Source organism: Cydia pomonella, chromosome 18 (genome assembly GCF_033807575.1).
Source record: "Cydia pomonella isolate Wapato2018A chromosome 18, ilCydPomo1, whole genome shotgun sequence".
Lineage (NCBI taxonomy): Eukaryota > Metazoa > Arthropoda > Insecta > Lepidoptera > Tortricidae > Cydia > Cydia pomonella.
In genome coordinates, this window is record NC_084720.1 from 19663421 (window position 1) to 19691337 (window position 27917).

At 42.0% G+C, this 27917-nt stretch overlaps 3 protein-coding genes across 5 annotated transcripts; 2 read left to right on the forward strand and 1 right to left on the reverse strand.

The window, feature by feature from the left end:
* Window positions 1-261: 261 nt before the first annotated feature.
* On the reverse strand, window positions 262-11017 carry LOC133527925 (E3 ubiquitin-protein ligase TRAIP-like). Its single transcript, XM_061865120.1, has 9 exons — window positions 10838-11017; window positions 10547-10659; window positions 8905-9117; window positions 7865-8023; window positions 5510-5611; window positions 4815-4928; window positions 4011-4305; window positions 3014-3127; window positions 262-1559 (listed from the first exon to the last, which is right to left on the reverse strand). Exons 2-9 carry the CDS (start codon window positions 10657-10659, stop codon window positions 1227-1229), a joined length of 1443 nt encoding a protein of 480 aa, XP_061721104.1. The 5' UTR covers window positions 10838-11017; the 3' UTR covers window positions 262-1226.
* Window positions 11018-11275: 258 nt separating this feature from the next.
* On the forward strand, window positions 11276-20677 carry LOC133527467 (fibroin heavy chain). 2 transcript variants are annotated; one of them, XM_061864492.1, is made up of 6 exons: window positions 11276-11426; window positions 11509-11671; window positions 18013-18264; window positions 18916-19105; window positions 19381-19509; window positions 20063-20677. In XM_061864492.1, exons 2-6 carry the CDS (start codon window positions 11549-11551, stop codon window positions 20317-20319), a joined length of 951 nt encoding a protein of 316 aa, XP_061720476.1. In that variant the 5' UTR covers window positions 11276-11426; window positions 11509-11548; the 3' UTR covers window positions 20320-20677. The 2 variants fall into 2 exon arrangements, with proteins under 2 accessions (XP_061720476.1, XP_061720477.1); XM_061864493.1 differs by having other exon boundaries at window positions 18058-18264.
* Window positions 20678-23048: 2371 nt separating this feature from the next.
* On the forward strand, window positions 23049-26687 carry LOC133527345 (uncharacterized). 2 transcript variants are annotated; one of them, XM_061864294.1, is made up of 4 exons: window positions 23049-23634; window positions 24713-24889; window positions 25352-25453; window positions 25801-26687. In XM_061864294.1, exons 1-4 carry the CDS (start codon window positions 23539-23541, stop codon window positions 25936-25938), a joined length of 513 nt encoding a protein of 170 aa, XP_061720278.1. In that variant the 5' UTR covers window positions 23049-23538; the 3' UTR covers window positions 25939-26687. The 2 variants fall into 2 exon arrangements, with proteins under 2 accessions (XP_061720278.1, XP_061720277.1); XM_061864293.1 differs by having other exon boundaries at window positions 25352-25931.
* Window positions 26688-27917: the final 1230 nt, after the last annotated feature.

The window sequence follows — 27917 nt, forward strand, 5'->3', positions numbered from 1 at the left end:
TAACAACCCCAGTATTACGAAATTGAGACTGACTTTTGTACTTTTTATTTTGTAACCGTGTTCATTACTAATTACTTTCAGTAATAAAGGAATGAATTTTTAAATTAAATGTAGTTTCCATATCTAAATCGAGAAATCTGTATCTGTGACTCAGTAGACGTTTTACGTGAGTGTGTTATCAAATATATGTTTAATTTCCATCAAAACACAAGAACGAGCGATGCTCGAGATATATTTGCAATCTTTGGAAGTATTATTATCAATATTAAATAATATTGTGAGGAAAAACAAAACATTATTTTTTTGCAAAAAAAGTTTATTCGATACAAGAAATAGTTGATCCGCCCACATACAACAAATCAATCAAATTTGATTCTTATTAACAATTGTTCTTAATATAATGTTTATAAACAGTAACAACACAGCACTGCTGGTGGTCGTCTGTACATATTCTACAAAATCAGTGTTATTTTATCTTGGATAATATGCAAGATTAACATCAAAATTGAGGTAGCCTTAACTAGGTATAATACAACAAAATATTGTTAACAAGTCGCAAAAACAACATTATTATTTGCTTGAATATTCTTTATATACACAAAGGGAAAATAAAAAAGAAGTGCAAGTTACAATGTGGCCGAAAGGACGTTATAAAGTGTCCAGTAAGTAATGATTTGAAAATTTACCCTCTTATTCATAAACGTGTACTAAAGTTACGATGCCGCTAATAATCGTTTGTCCCTTTCCATCATACCAATACGTCGGAAAGGGACAAACGATTATTAGCGGCATCGTAACTTTAGTACACCGTTTATGAATAAGGGGGTTAATGTTTGTGATGTGAGTTTTAATTATGTAAAGCCCGACCAGAAATATGTGATCATTGTGAAGAGGGTGCTGTTATTCTCATGTAGAGGGTGACAGTTCAGATTAGTATGAACAATTTAGTAATAATGAAATTCCGCAATATGGCGCGTGATCATATATTACTGGCCAGGCTTTACTAATGTATCATAATCAATACCTTTAACTGATTATTCGCAAACTTTATTGCCAAGTCATAAGATATCCATTTTCAGATCACTGTGTTGCTTTTAGTACAGTCAGCGACAGAAATGGCTAAGCGAGGCAGGTGTCTAAAATGATCTACAGACACTAGTTTGTATTTAAATAATTTTGAACAGCTACTGCTACTTGTAGATGTACCAGTTTTGGGTAGTTACGCCTCAGTCCTTGTCCCGTAGGCCGGCGAACATCTGCGATATGTCCCGACTGCCGGCCGAGTTGAACCTCTTGAGCTTGTGCTTGCTGGTGAGCTTGGGCACCCTGTGGCGGGGGTGGGGGTGGGGGTGGGGGAGGGGGAGGGGCGCGGGGAAGGTGTCGGGGCGGCCGTGCCCGCCCAGCCCGTCGTACGGGGGAGGGGAGGGGGCGGGAGCGGGGGCGGGGGAGCGGGAGGGGGAGGTGAAGGCCGTGTTGAACTCGTCGCGGGGGGGCTCCAGGGGGGCGGGCTTGTGGAAGATGCTAGTTGGCGCGCTCCGGAGGATCGCGAACTCGGACGGCTGGGAATAGTACATTACTATAATAGAGGACGGGAAACGAAGGGTTGCAGGCCAAGTAGATATAGACGGCCGAGCGTAGCGAGGCCCCCCCCGTTTCTCGCCGAGATTTGTATAGTAACGTGCTTTTCTCAAACTTGCAATGAAATAAAAAAATAGGATGATGGTGATTGTTTCATGTCCTAATGTGGTTATTCAGTGCGTTGGGTATTGAAGGAGGACAAAAATGTAATTATTTTAGCGCTACTACGACGCACGCCATTACGCTCTTTTTTCTTTCTTTTTTTTCGTTTTTGTATTTTTTTATTATTACTTTGGGGTTGTTAAAAGAGGAAAAACAAAAAAAGGTTGCCTGAAAGGTTGTATGAAATTCCTTTACATATCATCTTCAATCATCGCACCAGATATGTAGTATTTCCGGACCTAATTTGAAGTAAGTCTTGTCAACATTTCATTACAAGTTTGAGAAAATATTGTTTAAATCAATTTGAGATCGACCTAGTTCTGAACTAAGCCAAGCGTGTTGTGTGCGAAGCAAACCATAGTTTTGAGCCGAAGATATATTGTATAACAGGAATTTTTAAATAGAGCACTGAGGGCGTCTACCAGATCCCGTGCGCTACGTCAAAATAATCTTAAAGCCCTTTTAGACCGCGGGCCAGGAGCATAAATCGTCAGTCATCGCCTCCCGGCTGATACTTTGTCAGCTGATAGTTTAGATGCTGTTTTAAATTAAAAAAGTGGCTGTGACATAATCGGACAGACAGACGGACATGACGAATCTATAAGGGTTCCGTTTTTTGCCATTTGGCTACGGAACCCTAAAAACCGTCAGCCGGTTGTATCGCGGCGGAAAGACCGTCAGCTGTAAAATGAACATGTAAAAAGTATGCGCCTACCACTTTATGTGCGGCAAAGTATGCGTAATGTGTAAGTAAATTGCGTAATCCGTTGATGGCGTTTTAGGCGTTACGCCTGATGAAATGCTACATGCAAAGTTTCATGATTTGTTATTGCTATCATAAAAAGGTTTAGCGCTTATTATTTACATGTTCCTGCGACCAGCTGATGTTCTTACCACCGCGATATAACCGGCTGACGATTTTTTTAAAGTAACAATAGCATCTGAACTATCATATGACAAAGTATCAAATGGGAGGTGATGACATTTTTTTTTGTTTTACGTGTTTCGGTGTCTGCCATGCCTCAACCCACCAATGGAGCGGCAGCTGACGTCCACGAGGGTTCATCATAGATAGGCGATTGCTCATGGAAATCTGTTACTGGCTTGCGGCCTTATTTTAAACTTTATTTTAAAGTCATAGGGTTCAATTTTGCATAATTCCCGACACTCCTTAAAGGGTTTGCGATTAATGGAATTTACATACTTTTTTTTAAATATACAAACAGCGACAAATTCATCAAAATAAATAATTAGTAATTAAAATTGAGAATACCTTTAGATTGGCCGGCACAGGCCTCCACTGATGTATAGTGGCCAGCGCGGGGCCGCTCTGCTTCAGGTTCAGGTAGGGAGAGGCCGACTGTACGATACGTCGCACAGCCGTATTCTGCAAGTAACATGTTTTTTATTTTCGATTTTCACTCCTGTTGAGAGAATTTTAAGTTTCACGCAAGTAGTATTAGATATTATAAAATTATTTTATTCAGCTAAGCTGAAGCCCTAGGCTGGAAAGTTTATCATTTTTTAAAAGAAATTATCCACTTTAAGTTCTTTTTTTTAAATGCTACATTGTGTTATTGATAAGTAAGCTTAGTAGGGCCCGCCGATGAAGGAAAAAATGCGTCACTGCAGTGTGACGAGTTGAGTTGATTTATAATTAATGATTTTTCAACCTCTTTAGTTAAACGATATTGATATACAGAACGTCTAACTGACTTTGAAAATGAAAAAAAAAAAATTAAAAATGATTTATTCTCTCACAAGCATATTTAACAAAATACAGGTTGGTGTCCCTATTTAAGTATAGAAATACCTGTGTTAAGGAACACCGCTCTTCCTTAGTGATCACCTAGAAGCTAAAAGCAAAACTATGATGGCTACAAAGTATAAACTAAACAATTAATATGTAAGTAAACTATGTAATACTAAACTAAGATGCGAGTAGCAAAGTAACTAATGTAATTTTAAATGTTCAAGTATAAGAGCCACTTTTAAGTGTTTTGCGCGCATGTGTGTGTGTGTGTGTGTGTGTGTGTGTGTGTGTTTTGTGTGTGTGACTTTATCTTACTGTATCTACCTACGTATGGAGTGGGCACTCTCACCAACATCCCTTGACATTAGAATGACAACTATATTGGCAAAATGTATTTATTTGCCTGCTTTTGTACAGTCAGCTATGCTATTCGCTTAGCACCTTTGCATACAAACTTCTATTCAGGGGGAGATAAGTGTTCACTATTTTCAAAATTATAGGTACTTTGTATACTTACAAAGCTATCTTCCTTGTTAGTAGCGATGTCAACGGCGGCATCGTTGAAGCTGCTGCTTAGCCTGGGCGTGGAGCAGGCGGAGGCGGAGGCGGAGGCGGGCGAGGAGGCGGGGGCGGGGGCGGGCGAGGAGGCGGGGGCGGGGGCGGGCGACGAGGCGGGGACGGGGGCGGGCGCGGAGGCGGAGTCTGGGCGCGCCTGCTTGGCGTCGCGCGGCTCCGCTTCGCCGCTCGCTTTCCGCTTGTGTTGTAACGCTTCGTATTTGCGCTCCATGTTGGTTAGGTTCTCTTGCACTTGCCTGTCGATCTTTTTTATGATATAGGAGGTATACGAGCAGACACATCGCCTGATGGCAAGCGTTTACCGCCGCCCATGGACACCCGCAACACCAGAGGGGTTTTACATGCGTTGCCGGCCTTTAAGATGGGAGTACGCCGTTTTTTAGAAAGTATGAAGGTTGTATCGGTCCGGAAATACCGCAGGCGACAGTTCATTCCACAGTTTAGCTGTGCGAGGCAGAAAGTTTCTGGAGAAACGACATTTGAGGCCTGCTACCATCTAAGTGGTGAGGATGGAAATGTTGTCGCGGAGGGCGATGGCGAAGAGAAGCGGCAGGGATTAATACGAATAATTCCTCGGAGCACTCCTCGTTAATTTTTCATTTATACAAATTATGAGTGTATAACATAATAATCTTGATTTGTAATACTTTAATTAATCGACTAATAAATGGAGAAAGTTCTATATGCGCCGAGATATAAAAGTAAAAAAAACTAGAATTGGAAATGGTTGAAAATGTCCACTCACCCAAACTTCGCCTGCAGGTCTTCATATCTGACGCGCATGGCGGCCAGCCGTTGTTCAGCGCTGTGCTGCAGTTCCCGGCACGAGCGTTTCTTGGACTCCGAGTCACACAGTGCACTGAAATACACCACATTATATACGTAGCTGGAGTAACTTTGCAGATGGACCCCCACAAAATGCGACATGAATAATGGCTCAAGTGCAACTACACTAGTAACAATTATTTTATCTATTATTAAATTTCTATAAAGCTGTGTCTAATGAGAATGTGCTTAAAAGATTTTTTTTTATACTACGTCGGTGGCAAACAAGCATACGGCCCGCCTGATGGTAAGCAGTCTCCGTAGCCTATGTACGCCTGCAAATCTAGAGGAGTTACATGCGCATTGCCGACCCTTAAACCCCTCCCTCGTTAAAAATTAAAAAAAAATCAATATCATTTATTTTTAGGCAACTATGGCCCATATATACATACCTTACAGACTAACATACATACAATAATAAAAATCTTAAAATATTTTGATGACGCAGTTTTCGGTTGCGCCACCTGTTCTGGTGCGGGATTAGGCAGATTCCCACGAAACCGCCGAAATATCACACCTTGCGGCCAGAAGTCCGCTCTGGCAACCTTACTCACCGGCGGGAGCACAACAACACAACACTATGAGTGGGGGTAGTATATATCGCAGCGCGGGTACCGTTTGAGCGCGGCCGCGAAGGTGGCGAGCGTGCGCAGGTCGGAGTAGCCGCGCAGCGTGGCCTCCACCTCGCCCGCCGTCGCGTTCAGCACCTTCTGGAGCCTGAACATTTCCATTCAATATGAGCTCTAATGGTAATGGCCGCCTTTTGTGAATTGCGTTGTGTTGCTGGAAACAATCTAGTAATTTAACACATTCACTGCCAGACAAAAAACAGCGCACTACCCCAGAAACCGGTGGTCTATAGCTGCGTACAAAACAACCCGCCCAGCGGGTTGTCCGGCATCTGAACAAAGTTCACAAGCGCCCACCAGGTGGGTTCCCGGCAGTGAATGTGTTAAACGGATTAACGAGATTAACCCAAACATAATAAGATACCCAAATTTATGTTTCATTATTTCTTGAGCAAATTAATTTGATAAGCAGTATGAGACAATCTTTTCCTCATAGACCGCGGGCCAGGAGCATATTTCGTCAGTCATCGCGTTCCGGCTGATACTTTGTCAGCTGATAGTTAAAATAAAATAAAATAAAAATAGTACATACAGCAACGGCAATTGTTTAGATGTTTTAAATTTAAAAAACCGTCAGCCGGTTGTATCGCGATGGAAAGACCGTCAGCTGTAAAATGAACATGTTAAAAGTATGCGCCTTACCACTTTATGTGCGGTAAAGTAATACGTAAAAAAAAGTAAAGTAAGTAAAGGAATACGTAAGTAAAAAAAAAAAAAGCGGTGTTGGCTGAGTGGATATGACGTCCGACTTTCAATCCGGAGGTCGTGGGTTAAAATCCTGGCTCGTACGCCAATGAGTTTTTCGGAACTTATGTACGAAATATCATCTGATATTTACCACTAGCTTTTCGGTGAAGGAAAACATCGTGAGGAAGAAACCTGCATACATCTACGAAGAAGTTCAAAGGTGTATGTGAAGTTCCCAATCCGCATTGGGCTAGCGTGGGGACTATAGCCCGAGCCCTCTCGCGCATGAGAGGAGGCCTGTGCCCAGCAGTGGGACGTATATAGGCTAAATTATTATTATTATTATTAAAGTAATACGTAATGTGTAAATTGCGTAATCCGTAGATGGCGTTTAAGGGTTACGCTTGATGAAATGCTACATGCAAAGTTTCATGATTTGTTATTATATATATATATATACACCGTGTTTTTATTGAATTGCGTTAACTCCGGGGTTTCGGTAAGTAAGTTTAAGGAAACTAAATGGCATAGTTAATTTTCAAAAAAAAATATTTTTTTTTGTTTTTTTTTTTACTATTTTTATTTTTATAAAAAGTAACTAAATGTTGCATATAGCGTTGTTGTAACACGGGCATTACATTTAACTCAACCAAACAATTGAAAACTGTGACATATCAATGTCATTTCTAACATCGATCGTCCGAGATAGTACGTACGTTTAGTAGCAAATGTATGAACTCGCACTAAACACTAACTAATAAGTAAACAGGTCCTAAAGCAAGTGTACACGCTCGTAAGGGCCTTATAATATAAAAATTTATGATTGATTATCTCCGAAATGGAGTTAGTTAGAATATCGGTATCTTTGAGAAAGTTACTTAATTTAAGCTCAGGAATGCACCCTCGAAATTAACGCAAATCAAAAAAAAACACGGTGTATATAGAATCTTTATTTCGAACCATGTAAGTCCATAGATTGTAAGTATCTTAACTAGACATAAAAATAGGTTAGTAAATTATACAACTACTTATCTGTACTTTTCTACACTAAAGGAACTTATATTAACACAATTACCATTTTACTACGAAATAGATAACCTGAATTTATCTATTTCGACCTAAAACGAGCAATAGCCCCTATCTGCCCAACCCAGTACATTAACATTGGGCAATCATATCGATCTGCGAATACACTCAGAATACTGTTGGTACTTTTTCTGACTCGGCTTAGCATCGACACGATTTTCTTGCGATTTTATTGCTATCATAAAAAGGTATAGCGCTTATTATTTACATGTTCATGCGACCAGCTGATGTTCTTACCACCGCGATATAACCGGCTGACGATTTTTTAAAGTAACAAAAGCATCTGAACTATCATCTGATAAAGTATCAAATCGGAGACGATGATTTTTTTTTGTTTTACGGTTGTGTTAGGGTTCATCATAGCTAGCCGTTAACCACTATACGAGTTTTCGCCCGGGAGGCGATTGGTTATGGAAATCTGTTCCTGGCTTGCGGTCTATCAGTGCGAGCAGTAATCAAAATTCGTTTTCTAACAGCAGCATGCACTTCTTTGAGCCGCTGCTCTCATACAAATGTGTTTACTTGTAATTAAGCATACTGATCGTGAATATGTTTAAGTAACATTTACCCTTTGAGAGTCTGCATATTCTTCTTGAGCCCCTCATTCTCTTCCTTCAGCCGCTGTGTCTCCTTGTTTTGTATCTTGACGTACTCTAGCTGTTCCCGCAGCGCTGACACGGCGGACTCTCTGCTCACTAGTCGCTTCTCTGCCGCTTTTAGGAGCTCCCTGCGACAAATTAATTAAGTTTGTAAAGCCAACACGTTTTTCTGCTTAATAGTTGGATAATCTACCACTTACTTGTAACCTGGGTAGGTGGCAAAGTACGAAAAAAATTATGTATGAGTATATTATCTTGAAGATAACTGGATACAGGCAACATCGGCAATATTTGAACTCAATTTAATCCCAATTTTAGAACTTTAAAAAGTGCAAAATAAACACAAGTGCTGCGATATACTATACGCGCATCAGCTCCGAGAGTTGTTAGTGTATCAAATAAAATAAAATAATAATAATAAATCTAAGCTACCATCTACTTGCAGACCATCACACAATTATATTTCTAAAAATGGGTTAAGTGGAAAAATAATCGTAAAAAAAAATGCTTGAACATAATAAAAATAGGCGAGTCCACACAGAGCGAGCATACCTCAGCCGAGGCACGTCTACACTCAGGGGAGCACCGTGGAAGAATGCTAGCGACCCCACGATGCTCCCCAATCCGGCAGGAGAGTCAAACGCCGCAGAGGGTTTAGTGGGTAGTCTTCTCTCCCCTTTCTGATTTAGAAAGATGCGAGAGCTGTGAGTCCCACATACCCCCACTATAGGCCCGACACCCCATGGCCTGGGGATGACGCGTAAAAGCATTACCTCTGCGTCAAAAAAAAAGGCATGTCTACACTGGCCGGTTTGTGCACGAGGAAATTGCCTCGCGAGTATGCTCGCCTAATCTCTACCAGAAAAACATTGATACAGACCAAGGTAAAATATTTATTAATGCAAAGAATGTATATGAATAAATAAACAGTAAAGAAAGAAAATTCATTGTTATACCGTTTTAGATCCTTGATTTTGACAAAAAATATTATTTGACCAGTCAGCCTTACTCTTTTTTGTTAGCATCTTGCGTGGCAGCAGCAAGCTTGTCTATCAGTTCCCTCTGCTCCGTCTTCTGCGTGCGCAGCTGCAGCATGGCATCATCTAGCCTCGACTGCAGGGTTGCCGCATCTTCCCCGGAGTTCTCGTTGGATACCGTTGGGTACATGCGGAACATGCACCGGTCTGTTACCTTGTTGCGACATTGTGGACAGGATTTTGATCTGGAAATAAATATTGACATGAAATAGTCTAAACATGAGTTATTGAATGAGTTATTAAATATATCACCAACTTAACCAGGAAGGCTACAGACTTGATACTAGCTGCCTGTAGTTTGTACATTTTTACTTATGCTTACCACAAGTTTTTGTTCCTTCTGCATAGCAATAGTTCACCATTCCTGTTATGCCATACTTGTTTCAGTATTATTATGTTTTAGTTCGTGTAGGTGTAGCTTCCGTTGGCGCTTGTTGCGTATGCAGATGTAATGTTCAGCCAAGGTATGGTTGGACCGGACCAATACAGTGTTATGTTTATGATGCTCTATATATAAATAATCTTTACTTAATTTAGTCATTATCTTCTATCTATTTTTCAATTTGTTCACTCTATATTATTTTGCCTTTTTCCTTCTTGTCTGTTACCTTTCGTGATTTTTCTCACTTGATGGTCTCATCGGAAGATCAGCGCTGGAAGCCACCAGCAACATGCCGAGATGAGGCCACTTTGTTTTTGTTATATTATGTAATATAATGTGTCTTGTTTGTGTTTACGAATAAAAATTATTCTATTCTATTCTATTGTTAAATCTACCTCTACTTTTATTTTCGAAATATAGATGATTGATTGAAAAACATTACATTATTACATTACATTTTAAACATTATATTTTTAGTGAAATGGTATATAAGTGAATAGCATGCTGGTGGCCTATTTTAGAGGCGCAGTTGGCCTAGCATAAGAGTGTGCGACTTTCAATCTGGAGGTTGCGGGTTCTAACCCCGGCTTGTACCAATGAGTTTTTCAGAACTTATGTACGAAATATCATTATAACAGTCGCTTTTTGTGAAGAAAACCATTGTGAGCAAACCAGACTAATCCCAATAATGTCTAGTTTACCTTCTGGGTTGGAAGTTGCCAAGCACTCTAGGATCCCATGAGCCATCACAAACATGCCAGGACAACACGAGGAAGAAGAAGGTATTGTATTGTATTGTATTCGGGCGATTTTTCCGCAACTCGACGACTTGCGCCTATTTTGCGTGACCAAGAAGAAGGTATATAAATGAACAATATCAATGTTATTGCCATCTGAGATCTAGCAAGCATTGTCATGTCATTATCACCTTAAAGAAAACGATTAGGAAGACAGTATGTTTTCAGCTGCTTTGCTTAGGACACAAGATGGTTGGTTGGTTTGGCTGTAAGTTCCCAACAATTGCACTAATGTGAAAAGAAAATACATTAAGGGCCGGTTCTCACCGGAATGGCAGCGGTCGGCAGCCGCCAGCAGCGGTCGGCAGCGGCCGGCAACGGTGGGCTCTCGTCGCCGCCGGCGGCAGCTGGCGGCCGCGCACCACCTATTAAATAATTTAACGTCGCTGACGACCGCTGCCATTCCGGTGTGAATCGGCCCTTATAATACGGTACCTTTCGATCCATTGCGCGAGACACTGGTGGTGGAAGAGATGACCGCACTTGGTGACGTATAGGCTCTCGGCCGGGTTTACCAGGTCGCTGCAGATAGTGCACACGATGTGCATCTGCACATAACAAACGCTTTGTTTACATTCGTAGGTTATGTTTCATAAGTATAACAAAAATAAACAGTATCACTTTTTGGTAACTTATTTACTACAAATACAAACGAAGTACGTGGAAATATCAACAAAAGTGTTTTTTAAAACAATTTGAAGCTACTTCTTAACGTTTAAATCTTACCGTCAGTTTTTATAAATTCAACCATCAACTCGAATGTTTATAAAGTTATAGTGGGCGACGTATCATTGTAATTTCTACAGCATTAAGACATTTAAAGCTATAAATTGGAGTTCATAATGGTAAGAGCTTTTATATATACGAAAATAAAGTTAACTTTCAAGTTTCATGAGAGGTATAAATCAAAAGCACTTTGACATTCACCCGAATCTCCGTTTGAGCCGCTTCCTTGTCTTTGCTGCTCAACCACTTATGTGTTAACACATAAATAATATGGTCTTGAACAGCTTTGCATTTTCATATAATACTTTTTATATTCCCATTTGGAAATATGTCTACTATTACAGAAAATATTTTTGTTCGGCTAAAAAGACTAAATGATATGAAATTTTCATAAAATTAATTATTTCTGACCTAGGCACCACTCCTCTCTTCACGTCGGCCCATAGACAAAACATGATAACAAACATGGCGTCCCCATGAAGCGTCATTAAATTGAATTGTTTAGTTTTTTGTCGATAAAACGATAGCCGCGACTCTGGATTATGTGGTTACAGACAGGACGAAATCTCGATGTCATCGTGCGGGCGAGGTAGGCCCTGGCAGTTGTGGGTGGAGACCGTCGGTAGGAGTGGTGGTGTGGCTGGGTTGGTTATGTTGTGTTGTGGGTGCAGGCGGAGCGTGGCTGCGGGCTGCGGGCTGCGGTAGAGCGCGATGCACGCGGCGGCGGCGCGCTACGTGTCGGTGAGCGAGCTGTACTCGACGGACGAGGTGGAGCTGCTGCTGGACGAGATTCGCGACCTGGAGCCCACTAGCTGTCGCGGCGAGGACATACAGGTGTTGTAGCGCTCCGTCCCTCTTATTCCTTCCTTCCTTTACCCCAATGCTAAAATATAACACTAACTGCAATTCTAACATTTAAAGTTTAGATGCTTACTTCTATTTGTACTCAATGACAATCTTTAATGGTAATGGGGTTCCTTCTAGCTTCAAATTGGATTGAACCATATAACCAATAGTCATATCAATCTTGCATTGGTAACAGTGCCCTAGATCTATTTTAACTGCTTGCTTGTCAAGGTGGGTGTGTGATTACAGTGAATCATTTAACCCTTTGAACACTTTATGTCATAAACACAAACATCACTCAAACGCCAAGATCCCGGGCCGAAGGGAGCTAATGTAGACCTTATTCGAAAGTGTGAAAGTCTGCCATAACACATATAGTTGTCCTTGGCATGGTGGGCTCGACGGCACACGGCCTTTAGGTTCTTGGCATTCAAAAGGTTAACATCGATCATTTTAAATGTTTTGTTTTTGTTTAGTCTATTTTATTCAGGCAATCGAATTTAGCTGGAAAACATTTATATGGTCTAAAGTACAAATCTATGTATGTAATGAAAAACTTGATGGTCTAATCTAACTAACGTGTTAGATAAATGAAAGATCGAGATCCATAGCAGACTGATTTATTTTCAATGTGCAACTACCGACATACTTATAAGTCTACCCTACGTAACACCTCCCTCTCATTTCACAATAATAGCTTATACCTAAACTAGATATGGTCTTATAATTACAAGAAATTATGTAGGTACTCGTATCAGACCATGTTCAATGTAACTAATTTAAATGGCACTGCTAATAAAGTTAAACGAGTGAAATAAACAGTATTATAGTCACAGCGGAACCTAGATACTTATTATAGTTCTTAATTATACATTATGTATTATGATATTTATGATTCAAGTCTACGTAGGTATATAAAATCCACCACAGTATCTTTTACAATATATATATATATATATATATATTTTTTATTTAGGAATATATTCTATAACTTCAAAATAAGTAGGCTTTACTAAGTGTTATAACCATTATCCCCACTGTTAACTGACAATTCATAAACCTTATTGCGAAGACATAAGGTCCACAGATACTAAGTTATTGAAGTTAATGTTTGTACATGATTTTCCTTATCGATAATCTGATTATGAATGAAGTTCAAGGTTGCGTTGATACATTGTGCAATTCATATCTTTAATCATTATTATTAAGTACAAAATATTAGCTAAGTATTGAAGTTATTTGCGGAGTTTAGGTATACTTAGTAATCATTTAGTTTTTTGTAATTGTTCTATACAACGCAAAGCGGCCTGTCGCCTAGTTCGGCCTTTGACCTCCTGCGGCGAGGAGGGCCCCATTCTACAGTCGGCATTTTGAACTGGACTTTTTACAGGGGGCAAGTGCGACTTCAGTTCCTCTTCTGCAAGCTGCCATTCATCTACTGTGTTCTCTTTTTCAATGACTTCTCGTTGCTCGTCATCGTTCACCAAAGGCTCTTGGACTTGAGTAAGAGAAAACCGAGACTTGCGTTTGTCCTGTAACATTTGGTCAATGTGCCGTTTGTGTACCTGGCCATCTCCAGTTTTGACAGAATATGATACGGGGCTCTGACGGTCTATAACTACTCCTTCCGTCCATTTTCTATTCTGCTTCTTGTAATCTCTGATCATGACCGGGTCTCCAACGGTAGCCTGGCGTAGACGCGCGGCTCGGCGCTGCTCACTGGCGACCTGATGCTCACGCACGACCTCACTAGCGTCAGGGCGCAGCAGGTCTAGGCGTCCACGTAGCCGCCGCCCCAGTAGCGCGACCGCCGGTTCTCGCCCGGTTGTGCTGTGCTCCGTGTTGCGATAACTGAACAAAAATCTACTCAAGGCAGTTTCTGCGTCTTCGTTTTCAACGACTGCCTTTTTTAAGGCTCGTTTTACGGATCGCACAGCATTTTCGGCTGCCCCGTTGCTTGCTGGGTGGTAGGGCGGCGTTAGGGTTTGTTTTATGCCATTTAGCTCAAAATATGTCCTCAGTTCGAGTGAACTGAAAGGCGGTCCGTTGTCGGATACCACCCGTTTAGGCAGACCGAAACGCGCAAACATTCTCCTAAAACACGATATAACTGTTGACGCAGAGGTATTGTTGACTTTCTCCGCTTCTATCCATTTAGAGTGCGCGTCAATAACAATCAAGTAATACTTATTGTTAAAAGGCCCTAACCAATCAATATTTAACCGGGACCAGGGTTCCTCGGGCCACGGCAACGAGTGAAGCGGCGCCGGCGCCGGCGCCGGGCGCACCGCGCGGCAAGCGTCGCACTCACGTGCCGTTCGTTCGATGTCTGTTTCAAGCGTCCCCCATGAGACATAATTACGAGCAATTTGTTTCATTTTAATTATCCCCGGATGTCCATCATGAATTTCTTTTAAAATGTCATTTTGCAAGGTCATGGGTATTATAATTTTATAACCCCATAATAAACATCCCTGATCAATATGAATGCTGTCTTTACGAATGAAAAATGATTTTAGCATATCATCGCTTACAGTTTTCGGCCAACCGAACATAACATACCCTATAACTTTACTCAAAACTGGGTCTCGCGCTGTCTCAGTTTTAATGTCTTTAAAACTAAGTGGGAAACTTCTCTGAATAACATTTAGATAGCTGCCTGCCTCATCCTCTCTTTCAGCTCGATTGCCAGTCGAGGGCAAAGGGAGACGAGACAGCGCATCGGCTTGGCAGTTCTGTGAAGACGCTACAAATTCGATACTAAAATCATAAGCAGACAACGTAACAGCGTAACGCTGTAATCTACTTGCAGCTGTGACTGGAATGCCTTTATTTTTACCGAAAATGTAACTGAGAGGCTTATGGTCACTACGAAGTATAAAGCGCCTGCCATACAGGAACTGGTGATGTTTTGTTACCCCAAAAACTATAGCTAAAGCTTCTTTGTCTAGCTGCGAGTAGTTTTGCTCCGCAGCGCTAAGCGTTCGCGAGGCGCAGCTGACCGGGCGCTCGCGGCCATCTTTGCCGCACTGGGCCAGCACGCAGCCAAGCCCGTACGCGCTGCTGTCAACCGAGAGCACCAGGGGCAGCGTCGGGTCGTAGTGCGCCAGCACTGGCGCGCTACTTAATACCTTCTTGATTTTGGTGAACGCAATATTGCGATCTTTGCTCCACACCCAATCCACGTCTTTTTTTAATAAATTATACAATGGTTTAAGGATGTCACTCATGTTTGAACAGAATTTAAAATAAAAATTTACCAAGCCCATAAAGCTTTTCAACTGTGTAACATTTGTGGGACGAGGGGCTGCAACTATTGCGTTAATTTTTTTTGTATCTGTATGCAAACCGTCCTTATCAATGTTATACCCTAAGTAGGTCACACTATCTCTGAAAAATTGACATTTATCGAAATTGATACGGAGTCCATTTTCTTTAAGTCTTTGCAGAACTGCCCTTAAATTAGCCAAATGTGTTGCTCTATCTTTTCCGGTGACGCAAATATCATCTGCAAATACTGCGGTAGATGGCAAGCCACTAAGTGTCTCTTCCATAATTTTTTGGAAATTTTCTGGTATACATTTAATACCAAAAGGTACCCTCCGATAAACAAACGTTCCTACATGTGTGGTTATAGCCGTCATTGGCTGAGACTCTTGTTCTAACAGACACTGTTGGAAAGCATTCGATAAGTCCAATTTTGTGTACTGTTCGCCGCCTCCTAACGTTGCAAATATCTCTTCTATTCGCGGGAGTGGGTAATGAAAGTCTTTGAGTATAGGGTTTATTGTGATTTTGTAATCCCCGCAAATACGGATATCACCGTTAGAATTAATAACCGGCACGATAGGTGTTCCGTAATCCGATCGCTCGACCTTGTAAATGACGCCCTCCCGCTGCAGGCGCTCGAGCTCGCGCTCCACGCGCTCGCGCAGCGCCAGCGGCAGCGCGCGCGCCTTCACAAAAGCAGGGACATCATCTGTTAGATGCAACCGAATACGCGATTTGAAAGTACCTAGACCCTCCGCAAATACCTCCGGATACTCTGTTTTTAACAGATGTGCCATCGAATCGCTATCAGATATATTGTGAAATTGTATATACTCCAACAATTTTAATTTTCTTATCCAAGTGCGACCCATAAGCGGGGGCCCACCATTTTCAATAACATGTAATTTGAGTTTAGCCGAATTTTCTCCACAAAGTATATCAACATCAATATAACCGAGCGCCTTGATAGGATCACTAATATAAGATTTTAACAACAATAGATTTTTGTTAATGGGCAAATGTGACAAATGTTTTTCATAAAACAATTTGGACACTGCAGATATTTTACTTCCCGTATCAACCTCAAATTTATAAAAAGTACCGTTCACAGATAAATTCACTAAATACGGTCCATCGTTATCTCCCTTCGAGATCAAATTATAAAAATGGCAATCGTCGTCGTCCGATTCGCTACTATTATTTAAAAAGTACTGACCTTTAGCCGTCCTTTTATTGAAAAAATCGCCACTCTCACCTTTGCGCGTACACATAACTTTTAAATGGCCCTTGTCGCCACATGAATCACATGAAAAGTTCTTGTACCGGCACTTATTTGGTGGATGAGTAAATTTGCCACATCGCGCGCATGGGGCCCGCTGTGCACCGCTGCCGCCGCCGCCGACGGGCGGGCGGGCGCGCGCCCCGCGGCCGCCGCTCACGCGATGCAGCCCGTCGTCGGCCGCGCCGGGGCCGGCGCCGGCTCCGCTGGCCGGGGCGCACGCCGTGCTCGCGTGCCGCTCCGCCGCCTCGAGCGCGCTAGCCAACTCCACGGCCCTCTTGTAATCTATGTTTTTCTCGGCGAACAATCTCGAGCGCATCTCCTCGCTGTATAAACCTGAGACGAATTGGTCTCGTAGATTTTCCTCGAGGCCGGTTCCGAAGTTGCAGGTTTTAGCCAAATGTTTTAACCCTTGAAGGTAAACACGAATGCTTTCACCCTGCTGTTGCACCCTTTGCCGAAAAACATGTCTCTCGGCTATCTCGGATCTTTCTGGTTCTAAGTGTTTTTTTAATAAGGCCACTAAATCGTCAAAACCTTTGTCCTCCGGATGGTCAGGGGAACACAAATCACAAAGTAAATTGTAACACTCGCCACCGACAACCGTTAACAACGTGGGCACTTTTAGATCGTCACTTATGTTATTCAACTTAATAAACTGATTTACGCGACGCACGTAATTGTCCCAATCAGATTCTAACGAAAATGGTTCTATTTTACCGATCGGCATGTTAAAACGGAGCGTAAAGCACTTTAAATTTAATTCTATCCTACCGACTGCGCCAATGTTAGATAAATGTAAGATCGAGATCCATAGCAGACTGATTTATTTTCAATGTGCAACTACCGACATACTTATAAGTCTACCCTACGTAACAGATTGTTTTCTGCGGAGTGGATTTCTACTGTTGTTGCTCTTAATTATACTGATCTAGTAGGTTTAGAAAGAAGTTTTAGTATAATTTCAGTGAACTTGAAATTATCAAAATGACCATTGTAAAAAAAGCAAGTGCAGTGATATACACACATCAGCTTTCAACTCCTGGTGTATTAAACAATAATATAATATAATTTGTGGATGCAAACCAAATTCATTGGTCAATTTGCCTTTCCCCTTGCCTTTACTTTATTTTATTTGAGCAGGGTAAACTAGGTATACAGGGCGAATATATTAAAGTTATCCTGTGTTGCTACAGTAAAATTTTATATGACTAGCTTTTTGAATAAGAAAACGGGATGGAAACCTGCATTAATTATGCAAAGGAATCAAATAAAAAGTTTTTGATCATATTTATTTTCATAGAATATACTCAGATTTAGATCAAATGTGCATCTACAAAATTAGACATTCTTTAAAATAGTCTGTTTAAGCTAACTCTGTCCCAATTTGAACAGAACAAAGTGATGCCAAGTTATTATAAACATCATATTTTCATAGCAATCTTTTGTAGTTTTACCTAAATTAATAAATGAATAAATTGCCTCACTTTATCATTGCTAATACCATACAGAGTAAGGTTGGTCTGACTCTAGGAACCTACTAGTGTTTTGCTTTGGGCCTTGTACATCATCATTGTCTTGGTTAAACTTGGGTACTGTCATGGGTTTGGTGCAGAAATAAATACCTAACTAAATGAACTCTGCTTTAACATACTAACAGCAGCACTCTTAACTGAACATCTGTGGACTTTATGTCATTGCATTAGGGTTCACAAATTGTCAGTTAAGTGTCCCTACGCTTTTGGCCTCATCAGCGGCGTTTATCTCTGGCATCTTATAGTCGGCGGTAGACGCGGGGGAGGGTTCAAGCGCGGGTTTGGTGCAGGACTTCGAGATCGCGGGCAGCGGGCTGGGCGCGACGGCGGGCTCGGGCGCGCGCTCGCCGGGCTCGGGCGCGGGCACGGAGCGCTCGTGGGACTCGCACGCGCACTACCGCCGCGCGCCGCCGCCGCCGCCGCGCCCGCTCGCGCCGCTCTACTGCCGCTGCCGCCATCTGCTCACCGCGCAGGGCGCGGCCATGCTCTTCATTACGGTCAGTTGCCTTCTGTCCCGCCGCGCCGTCCGTCCGTCCAGTCAGCGGCCATACTGTAAGCTGCCAGTTAAGTATGTACGACAACGCGCGGGTGCAACTAACTGCAAGGGCCACAAATTGGATTAGTTATCAAATCTTTAAGTGTCCTTGGTAAGTGACAAAATGTGAGTGGTATGTTTTAATTAATCGCAATACTAATTTCTAACATTTACTAACAAAACATTAGTTGATTTGGAAAGGAAATTTTTGTCACTAGGTAATTCTAAAATAAGTGATTATTGCAATCATTTACACTTGCAGCATCGCATTAGATTTTTATCACATTACTTCAAACTATGTGGGCTGCCGACTGGCCACAAGAAATCACGTTCATCAGGCTATTATTTAGTAACTATACTAAGATATCAAAAACGTCCTACATACTATTGACTAACTGAAGGAATATGTTTATAGAAGGTCAATACAGGTAAGTATGGCTGGCCTTCACATTGGGGCCTACTTTACTACTATCTGTATTGACCTTAGAATAAGTAAATTCAGAGAAAGTCTGCATTGCTACAAATATATTATTTGTTGCATGTCTGAGTGTCATGGTACGGTAAAAATGATATATGCATTCTAGACAGGCACTGAAATCTGTTTTATTTGTAGCTGTGTTCGCTCGGCTGCGCGAGCTGCGTGTGGGCCGGCGCGGGGCTGCAGGTGTGGGCGCTGCCGGGCGCGGGGGCGCGTGCGGCTCCTGCAGCTGGGCGCCGTCACCAGCACCCTGCTGCACTTGGCGCTGCTTCTGCTGCGCATCACCAGCCTGGACGCGCTGCTGCCGCTGCGCTGGGACAAGCTGGTATGGTAGCTAGATGATAAATAATTGATATTGAAATACAGATTATACCGATCGCCTTCGGAGTAGACCTGCTCTGCCTAATCCGAGTGCGGTAGATTGTTTGAAATTAGTAGCAGATGAATAGGAAAAACGCAATTACCAATTCATGCTTGTCAGAATCTCTATAAATAGATCATAGTTTATGCAAGAAAGATACAACCTCAGTAAAAAATTATCGAAATTGTAAACTAAACTTAATTAGCATAAACCAATGTTTTTTTTTTATGTGTCTTCAGGGCTTAGCAGTGCACGCGTGGAGCGGCAGCACGCTCCTAGCCGGCGGCGCGGGCTCCCTGCACGCACTCCTGCAGCCCGAGTACCGGCCCGCGCCCACGTCTCTCATGGCGCTGTTGTACACTGCCTCGGTGAGTGTTGTACACAGTGCACCTCCTAACAGGCCTCCTGCATCACTTTAGTCCGAGTAACGGCGCCCACGTCTCTCCCGGCGCTGCTGTACACTGCCTCGGTGAGCCACTTCGCAATTGAGCTGCATACTCGAATGAAACAATAAAAAATATATTTGTTTGCTGAGGTTTTGTGAAGGGTATTACAGTATAGGGTATTTTAAGAGATAAATGTGTAACATTTACCGTATATGGTTGTTGACTACCAACGGAACGGAGAATATCGAAAAAATCTATATGTATATACAAGTTATCCAACTATAATAAAATGCGTGTCAACCTACAGATTGCGTTAGTACGGAGCACCTTGTGAACTGTCAGTGTCCCACAATTTCGAGTCGGCCTCCATAATCATGTGCAGCGTTAGAGGTCCACGTAGCAATTATATGAAGTTACTAAAAATCCGAAGTGTCCTCTTGATTGTTGTGGGCCGCTTGTGGCCCACATGGCTGCTTCTCAGAACTTTTTAGATGTACCCTCTTAGAAGTGTTATAAGCGAGTTTATGGTTTTCAGGGGTTGGGGCTGAGCTGCGCGTGCTTGTGCCTGACGCTGGTGGGGCTGCGGCTGCGCGCGTGCGCGGCGGCGGCGGCGGCGGCGCGGCCGGCGCGCTCGGCGGGCTCGGCGTCGGCGTCGGGCCGCTCGGCGTCGGCGTCGGGCCGCTCGGCGCGCGCCGCGTACCGCGCGGTGCCGGCAGCGCCGCCCGCGCCCGCGCCCGTGCCCTCCACCAGCCGCCAGAACCCCTTATAGTGAAGGCCCCTCTAGTCCGTTAGTTTAGGAGGTGAACGGTCCGACTAGTCGGTTGCACAAATTCTCCTAGTCCTTTAGCTTGCCCGGCGGAGTCTTAGGGGCCGCCGCGCGGGTCGGCCGTGTTCGCTTGTAATCGGGTATATTTATCGTTCGTGGCGACTCGCCCTAGGTTTAAGGGAAGATATTCTAAGATTGTTATAGGAAATAATTTTATACTGTCCGATCTCATGTGACTGCCGTTTCGTTTGCCGTATGTATCGACATATCACATTTGGTTCCGCGCCCGGCTCCCGGTGCGCTCCGGTTGTACGATCTCATAAACAAACTATGTGCGAGTGATTTTTACTTTTCAATTTTAATTATAATATATGGTTTTTATACTATTTGTTGTTTTATTTTGGCATCTTACTATATTTATGGACGATCTTATCTTTTTTATAAATTTTCCAAAATTCACAAATTATTTGGCGATTAGTGCGATTACAGATCAAGTGCTCTTTAACAAGACCATAAAGTGAAACATAATCAGTGACAAAAATGCGAAGCCACATTTTATTTATTTTGGAAATAAAAAATAAATAAATAAATGTATATATACAACAGCCAATACCTGAGTAAATGTGAACATTACCTACATTATAGTAATCCTAATTAGCTACAATTTGAATCAAAGGGAATGCATGACTCCATACCCATGTGGGCTGTCGGCGGCCCACATGGCCCAGCGTTATAGAGACCGTGGGCGTTGGAGGGTTTGCCATCTTGTAGCCAAAATAGGAGTGTTCCAAGCTTGGCAGAACACTGAATTGACCCTCCTGGAAGAAATTGTAGAGAACGAGGTTGAAAAATAGGTAAGTATTAGAATTGCTCCTACTAGAGCTAGATCGTTTTTTGTTTGTAACTGATCTAATAACGAGTACTATTGGGACAGTTATCTTTACAAATTAATTGATAATTAATACGAGTACTGGTATCAGAGCTAGTATGTGAGGTAGATAACCGATAGGTAGTTTTTAGGGTTCCGTACCCAAAGGGTCAAACGGGACCCTATTACTGAGACTTCGCTGTCCGTCCGTCTGTCACCAGGCTGTATCTCATGAACCGTGATAGCTAGACAGTTGAAATTTTCACAGATGATGTATTTCTGTTGCCGCTATAACAACAAATACTAAAAACAATAAAATAAATATTTAAGGGGGGCTCCCATACAACAAACATTTTTTTGCCGTTTTTATAAATAATGGTACGGAACCCTTCGTGCGCGAGTCCGACTCGCACTTGCCCGGTTTTTTCTTCTATTTATCTTCAAGTGCGTTCTAATCACAAAATCACGGCACATTGTGTAGACCCGTTGAGATAATAGTGCGATAAGCGTAATGTAATGCGGTGCCAATCCATTAGGTTGGAATGTGGATTCAGGCCGGTTATCGGCAATCGAGACTAATCCTTTTGCGCGAACACACAACAAGTTCTAAGAAAAATGTTTATCTTTTTTATATTAATACTTTCCAATACGGCGGCGTATAACTAGCATAGCGATAATTTTAGTGACGTTTGCAAGTTGGTGGGAGGTATAAACGATGTCATAAATATGTACACAATTTATTTACTAGCGTTTTCGCTAGTCTCTGGCTGATTATCGACCATTTTTCAAAGCGAGGTGGTTTGTTTTGAAAATGACTATTTATGTTAGCCACCATTTATTATAATTTACAATAATTTATTGCAATTATTTTTATAGTTATAGTTAGAAATTCGTCGAGAGTCTTGCAAAACATAACTTTCTGTTATTAAATTAAAAGTTTCCGATAGCACATCGTTTTCCGTAAGAAAAATAAATAACTTGATGTTACAAGTATGTACATATCCTGAGCCGCCTTGGCCAGGTTAATAGCTGTCGACACGCACATACAGTCGAGTTCATAAATATGTATATATTTCTCCACCGTAATCCATTGCAATAAGTGCAAGAATGTAGGTAGGTATACATATTTATGAACTCTACTGTACCATGCCAGGAACTTCACTGACCATCGGCAAGGTGAAGCGTTATGTCGTCGTAACAAGGTTCACGTTCACGTATACTTTGCCTAAAGTTTTTATTCTTTAAAAACACAAACTTTTGTTAACTGATCAAGTAATTTTTTGACAACACTTAAAATACTCCTTCATAACATATTACAAATTACATAATAGCATTTACGGCATCAAAATTGAATTGCAGTGCATTTCACTTTCAGTGAGCTCTCTGAGAGGGTTATAATAGGTGGCGCTGTGGGTATTAGTCAGAAGATTTATTAATGTGTGACCCATTTCGCACTTTGTCACAGTGACAAACAACATGAAAGTAGCTAAAGACCCTATAATATTTTCACTGTGACAAAGGTACGAAATGGGTCACAAATTAAATCTTTTGACTGTACCTAAGTTAGATATCTAAAAAGCGTTTGGTGATATAAGTTTCCTTGTAGGTTGTTACGTACTTGTGACAGCTGTCCGGCAAGTGTTATTTTGAACTTTTTGAAGTAACAATCTAGCAGTGTAATACTAATAGACATAAACACACAAAGTTCACATTTATAGCGCCATCTATAGATAGGTTACATCGATGACGAGGGAACAGGGAAGGAGGTTGTCAGCTTTTTCTATTTATATGTCTCTGTTAACAACAAACAATTTGACCAGTCAAGGGCTAACGTAGGATATCCCATCACAAGCATGCTTGTTCTTTTGTGCACTAACAGCAACCCTCCTCCATCCTCAGTGGACCTTTTATATTAGGATATAAGGCTCATGCACTATTTAATCGTCAATTAACAGTATGGACAATGGTACTTATCAAAACAAATCACGGCTAAGTATATCCTTTCGTTATCAATAGTGAATGAATAACATTAATTCAGCGTTATCTAAAGCCGCAGAAAAGCGTTGGTATTGCTTACGCAAATACCTACCTACACGCGCCCGCTGCTGTTCCTATTGACAAAAATCTCTTTGAACTCGTGAATATCGAACTATATTGCACCAAGTAGTGAACCACGAGGAGGTCACTTTCAATCGCAGGAACTGTGTAAATTATACTGTTTAGATTTCAGTTTTAAACTGGAAAAACTTATCGTAATAAAAACAAATGACTTGACTCTTTCTTGTGTAGATAGTTTCGCCTGCAACATAAAGTGTGGGACCAGAATAAGGTAGTGACCGGTAGAACGGTACCCGTGTGTCCTTTAGTGAAATTCAAGATGGCGGCAGACACGGAGACGGAAGTGCTGAGGGAGTATTATTCAGACATCGACTACTTGAGTTCTCCTGAGGGGATTATGAAGCTAATTGCTATCGTGAGTATTTGTCGTACTAAATGATTATTTATATGAGTGTAGGTACAGGGTCAGCAATGCGCATGTTACACCTTTTTAGTTGCAACGGTAACCGCTTTCCATCGGCGTGCCATATGCGTTTGCAAATGTTTTTTAACATTATTGGGTTATATTAGAACTTTATGGTCTCACAGCAATGCACTCACTACAGTAAAATTTCACATTGATGATTATTTCACGCGAATTCATAAGAATTTTAGGGGAGTCCTATTGCCATACACATCCTAAATTACCTAAATCTTCGGAGTGTGCAATTACAATCTACCTTTTCTGCAATATAAGATTACCTATATTAAGGTAGGTATACTCTATCATCTCATGGGACAAAGAAGAGACATAGGTACGTAGGTATGAGATTCTCTGTCTTATTTTTAACTCTAGGTTTTTAGTCTGGCAATTTGTGTCATTGTTGAACGATAATCAATATTAATCATTGCCTTATTGATTTCATAATTTAGGGTTGATAATCGATCTCAATAAGCGAGATTTGATAACGATAAACTCTGTAATGTTACCAAGAACTGACATCGATGCAATTCTTGAATTCTTGACGTCATTATAGTGTATCTGATCCACTTGAGTAGAACATGATTATAAGTAGTAAAGTACCGATTAAGAGCTCCATTAAAAAACAAAGAATAACGAGCTTAGCGAGTAGATTTGAGTATAGTGAGAGACCAAACAGCACGCGGCGCGGAGCAAATGAAAGCTTTGATCACGTGTGGCTCATACAATTTTTCACTTCAGCAGCGAAAAGATATTTGAGGAATCAACATGACACCATACATTAAATCACCTTTGAACTGCCCTAAGACATGACAAGCTGCGTGAGACCGTAATTTTTCATAAGTACCCATTGAGTCCTTACTTCATAACTACATTTGTGTGGACAATGGTACCTAAAAAGCGCGGTATTGCTCACTGTAATAGCTGGTTGTAAAGTTGGTGCTGGTTTGAGCTGCTGAACTGGTTTGTTAGCTAGATCATTTCGACAAATATTTTATAAAAGGAACTCCCTAAAAGCTGACTTGCATTTTAGCTGGGCTGCCTGTGTTCAGCCGTGCTGTTCCTGGCAGGCGGGGGCTGCGCAGGCGCCGCGGGGCTGGCGGCGGGCGGCGCTAGCGTCGCCTTTATCACTGTCGGACTGTTGGCTGTCCAGCTGACGGCGACGCTGCTCGGCGCGCCGCTGTACGCGCCGCAAGCGTGGCTCTACTCCGTGAGTACGACAGACGGAAGAGTAGCAACTGCAGCAAGCTAGCCAACTGGTGTTCGTGGCTTGCCTACATAAAAATCAATTAGATAACGTGTCGTCAGAATAGGTACAGTCAAGGAATTTAATCTCAGTACAATTTCGTAACAATAGTAGGTATTAATGAGGTCCCTTTAGCGACTTTCATATTGATAGTCATCACTGTGACATGATACGGAAATTACTACTCATATAAATGTACACTAAGGTAGGTAAAGAATGCATCACGCCTTGGGAAAAGTGTGTCATGTCACACTTGGACGGCTTACGCATAATATGATAGTATTAGTTATGTGGGCCCGCATACTACGAAACGCCTGGCCAGGAAATTGCCGCGCGGATCAGCTCGGTTTGCGTACCTAGACGTACCTCTCCGAGGCATTGACCTCGCAAGGTGGATGATAGTGACCCTTATTACTGTTGTTACAGGATGTGGTGGGCAGCTCAGTCCTCGGCGCGCTGCTGGTGCTAAGCGGCGCGCTCAGCGTGACGCTGTGCGAGCTGCGCGGCTTCGTCAGCTATGTGCATGCTGTGAGTTTTATGAGGTTTTATCACATTCAGAATAGCCAGGCGCTAAGCCTTCTTGAGATTGCTTTAGACATTTGGGAGATAGCTCACTGTCAAGGGGAACAGCTGCAAAAGCTAAATGCGTGTGTTCAAGCCGATCCTCGGCTAATGGCCTACTGGGAACGATAGCGGCTATATTTAGTTGCAGATAGACTCACTAGGTATTCCAAAAACGCTCAGTAACCGTTACGAGATCCCCATAACCCATAAACTTCGATCATGTTTATTTTTCCTGAAGAAGCTTTAGTGTCTACATCTACAGTTTTTCTTGTTATTAACACGATAAACTATATGACTATGCTTACTTTCAGCCGCTAGCAGCATGCAACGCAGCACTAGTCGTGTGCGGTGCCGTGGCCACGTACGCGGCGGTGACGCGGCGCTGGGACGCGGCGCGCGGGCCCGCGTGGGAGCCGCGCCGTGAGCCGCCGCAGGATGTCGATGTCTGACAGCCCACGAGGCCGTACATCACGGCCGCGTACAATATACTAGCAGAATGTCTACGCCTGACGGATCACCGAGCCTGGATTTTAGTGGCAGGGGCTGCAAGGCAACGCGCTAATTATTACATAAGAGATGCCCGAAACGCGACGGTAAGTTTGGACTTTTATAAAGTCCAAACTTGCCGACCGGTTTGGCCTAGTGGGTGCCCCTGCCCTGCCTACGAAGCTGATGGTCCCGGGTTCAAATCCTGGTAAGGGCATTTATTCCTGTGACGAGCATGATATTTTGTTCCTGAGTCATGGGTGTTTTCTATGTATTTAAATATTTATATATTATATATATATCGTTGTCTAAGTACCCTCAACACAAGCCTTATTGAGCTTACTGTGGGACTTAGTCAATTTGTGTAATGATGTCCTATAATATTTATTATTATAAAGTGATTTTAATACTTAGAGTAAAACAAACTCTTCTTTTAGTACTCCTATAAGTTACTCGTACATATACAAGTTATTTATGTGTAAATAGTATCTGAATAGTATATGAAGTCCTAACACTCCTAAACAACTGGTTAGGCTTGTAAAATGTATATCGACAAACTTCACTTGAGATAGCGCATTCGAGAAGGTTAATTAATTAATTATTTTATGGCTCCTCTACACGATGGGCCATCATACTGGCCCACTAAGATGCGCCAACGTGTGGAGAGCGCAGTGGTGTCGGATGGTTCGTGGCGCGGCGGGATGGCGATGCGATGGCCGTAACCGTACGTTGTCGGTTTTTCGTCCGCACATGTCGGTAGTGGGCCAGCGATGACAGCACGCATCTACACGTGGCCCATTCCAGAACTACGAGTATATCCTGTAGTTGTCATCTCGCTGGTCCAGCGCTGGGCCATCGTGCATTACCTAAGATTCTTCAGATAGGTTGTCTTGAGCGTCGATTGCAGCATAAACCTAATTTATAATAATGTAAGTATGTATGTATGTCACTTTATTGCACATAAACAGGGTAACATAGCAGTGGCGGCGGGTCACAAATATTCGTAGGGAACCCGGAGCTAATTTTGCTTTCCTTTTCTCCATAAACCGATCGTGAAAGTACTCAACGGGCTGAAATTAGACAAGCCGGTGGGAATCGAGTTCTTTGAACGATCCGCCACTGTAACATAGGTAAGTATATATTTAAAGGATTTGACCTACTTATTTACAACGTATGTGGAGGACCCGCGCGAGATCACCTTTTCATACAAACATAGTCCTCATTTTCCTCCCTAGATATTATTGAAAATATTTAGACACAATTTGTTGTGTATAAACCACAGCTGCGTTTTATTTTTTTCGAATTTTTAATTATTATAAGAGTTAGAAACATTTATTAAAAAAAATGAAATCTGACTTCCGCTTCTAATTTTAAATTAGTCAAAATTTATAAAAAAATCATACATAGGGCAGGCAGGTATGGGTAATATTTACATCAAACTACGTAAAAACGTTTCCCATAATGTCAATATCCAGAGAGGAAAATGGGGACTTACCGACGTAGTCGAAACGGCCGCCCCCTTTCCTCTTAAAGAACATTGTATTGATTTCAGTATAAATCTTTTCAAAACTGAAAATATATATGTGTAGGTATGACAGCTATTTTAAGATGTCACTTATCAGATACGATATCATTAAGAGCAATCAAAGATGTCTTTAAATGGTGTATTGCCATTTGTTCCCGCTGCCATACATGGCGCGGGGACAGTTACGGGAATGTTTTATATGAATGCACCTATTATCCCTGGCGGGGACACATGGGAATACACCCTGTCAGCATGAATAGTAGGCGCTCTCACAATCTAATTATTCTACATATAAAGATACGTAATTACTTTTAGTACATAGTCTGATCTAACTAGCTACTCTTGATGCCGAACTGTAATATGTAGCGCCAGCTTGTGTTAAGTAACACTACACAGCCCGGCCAACTACAAGCATTA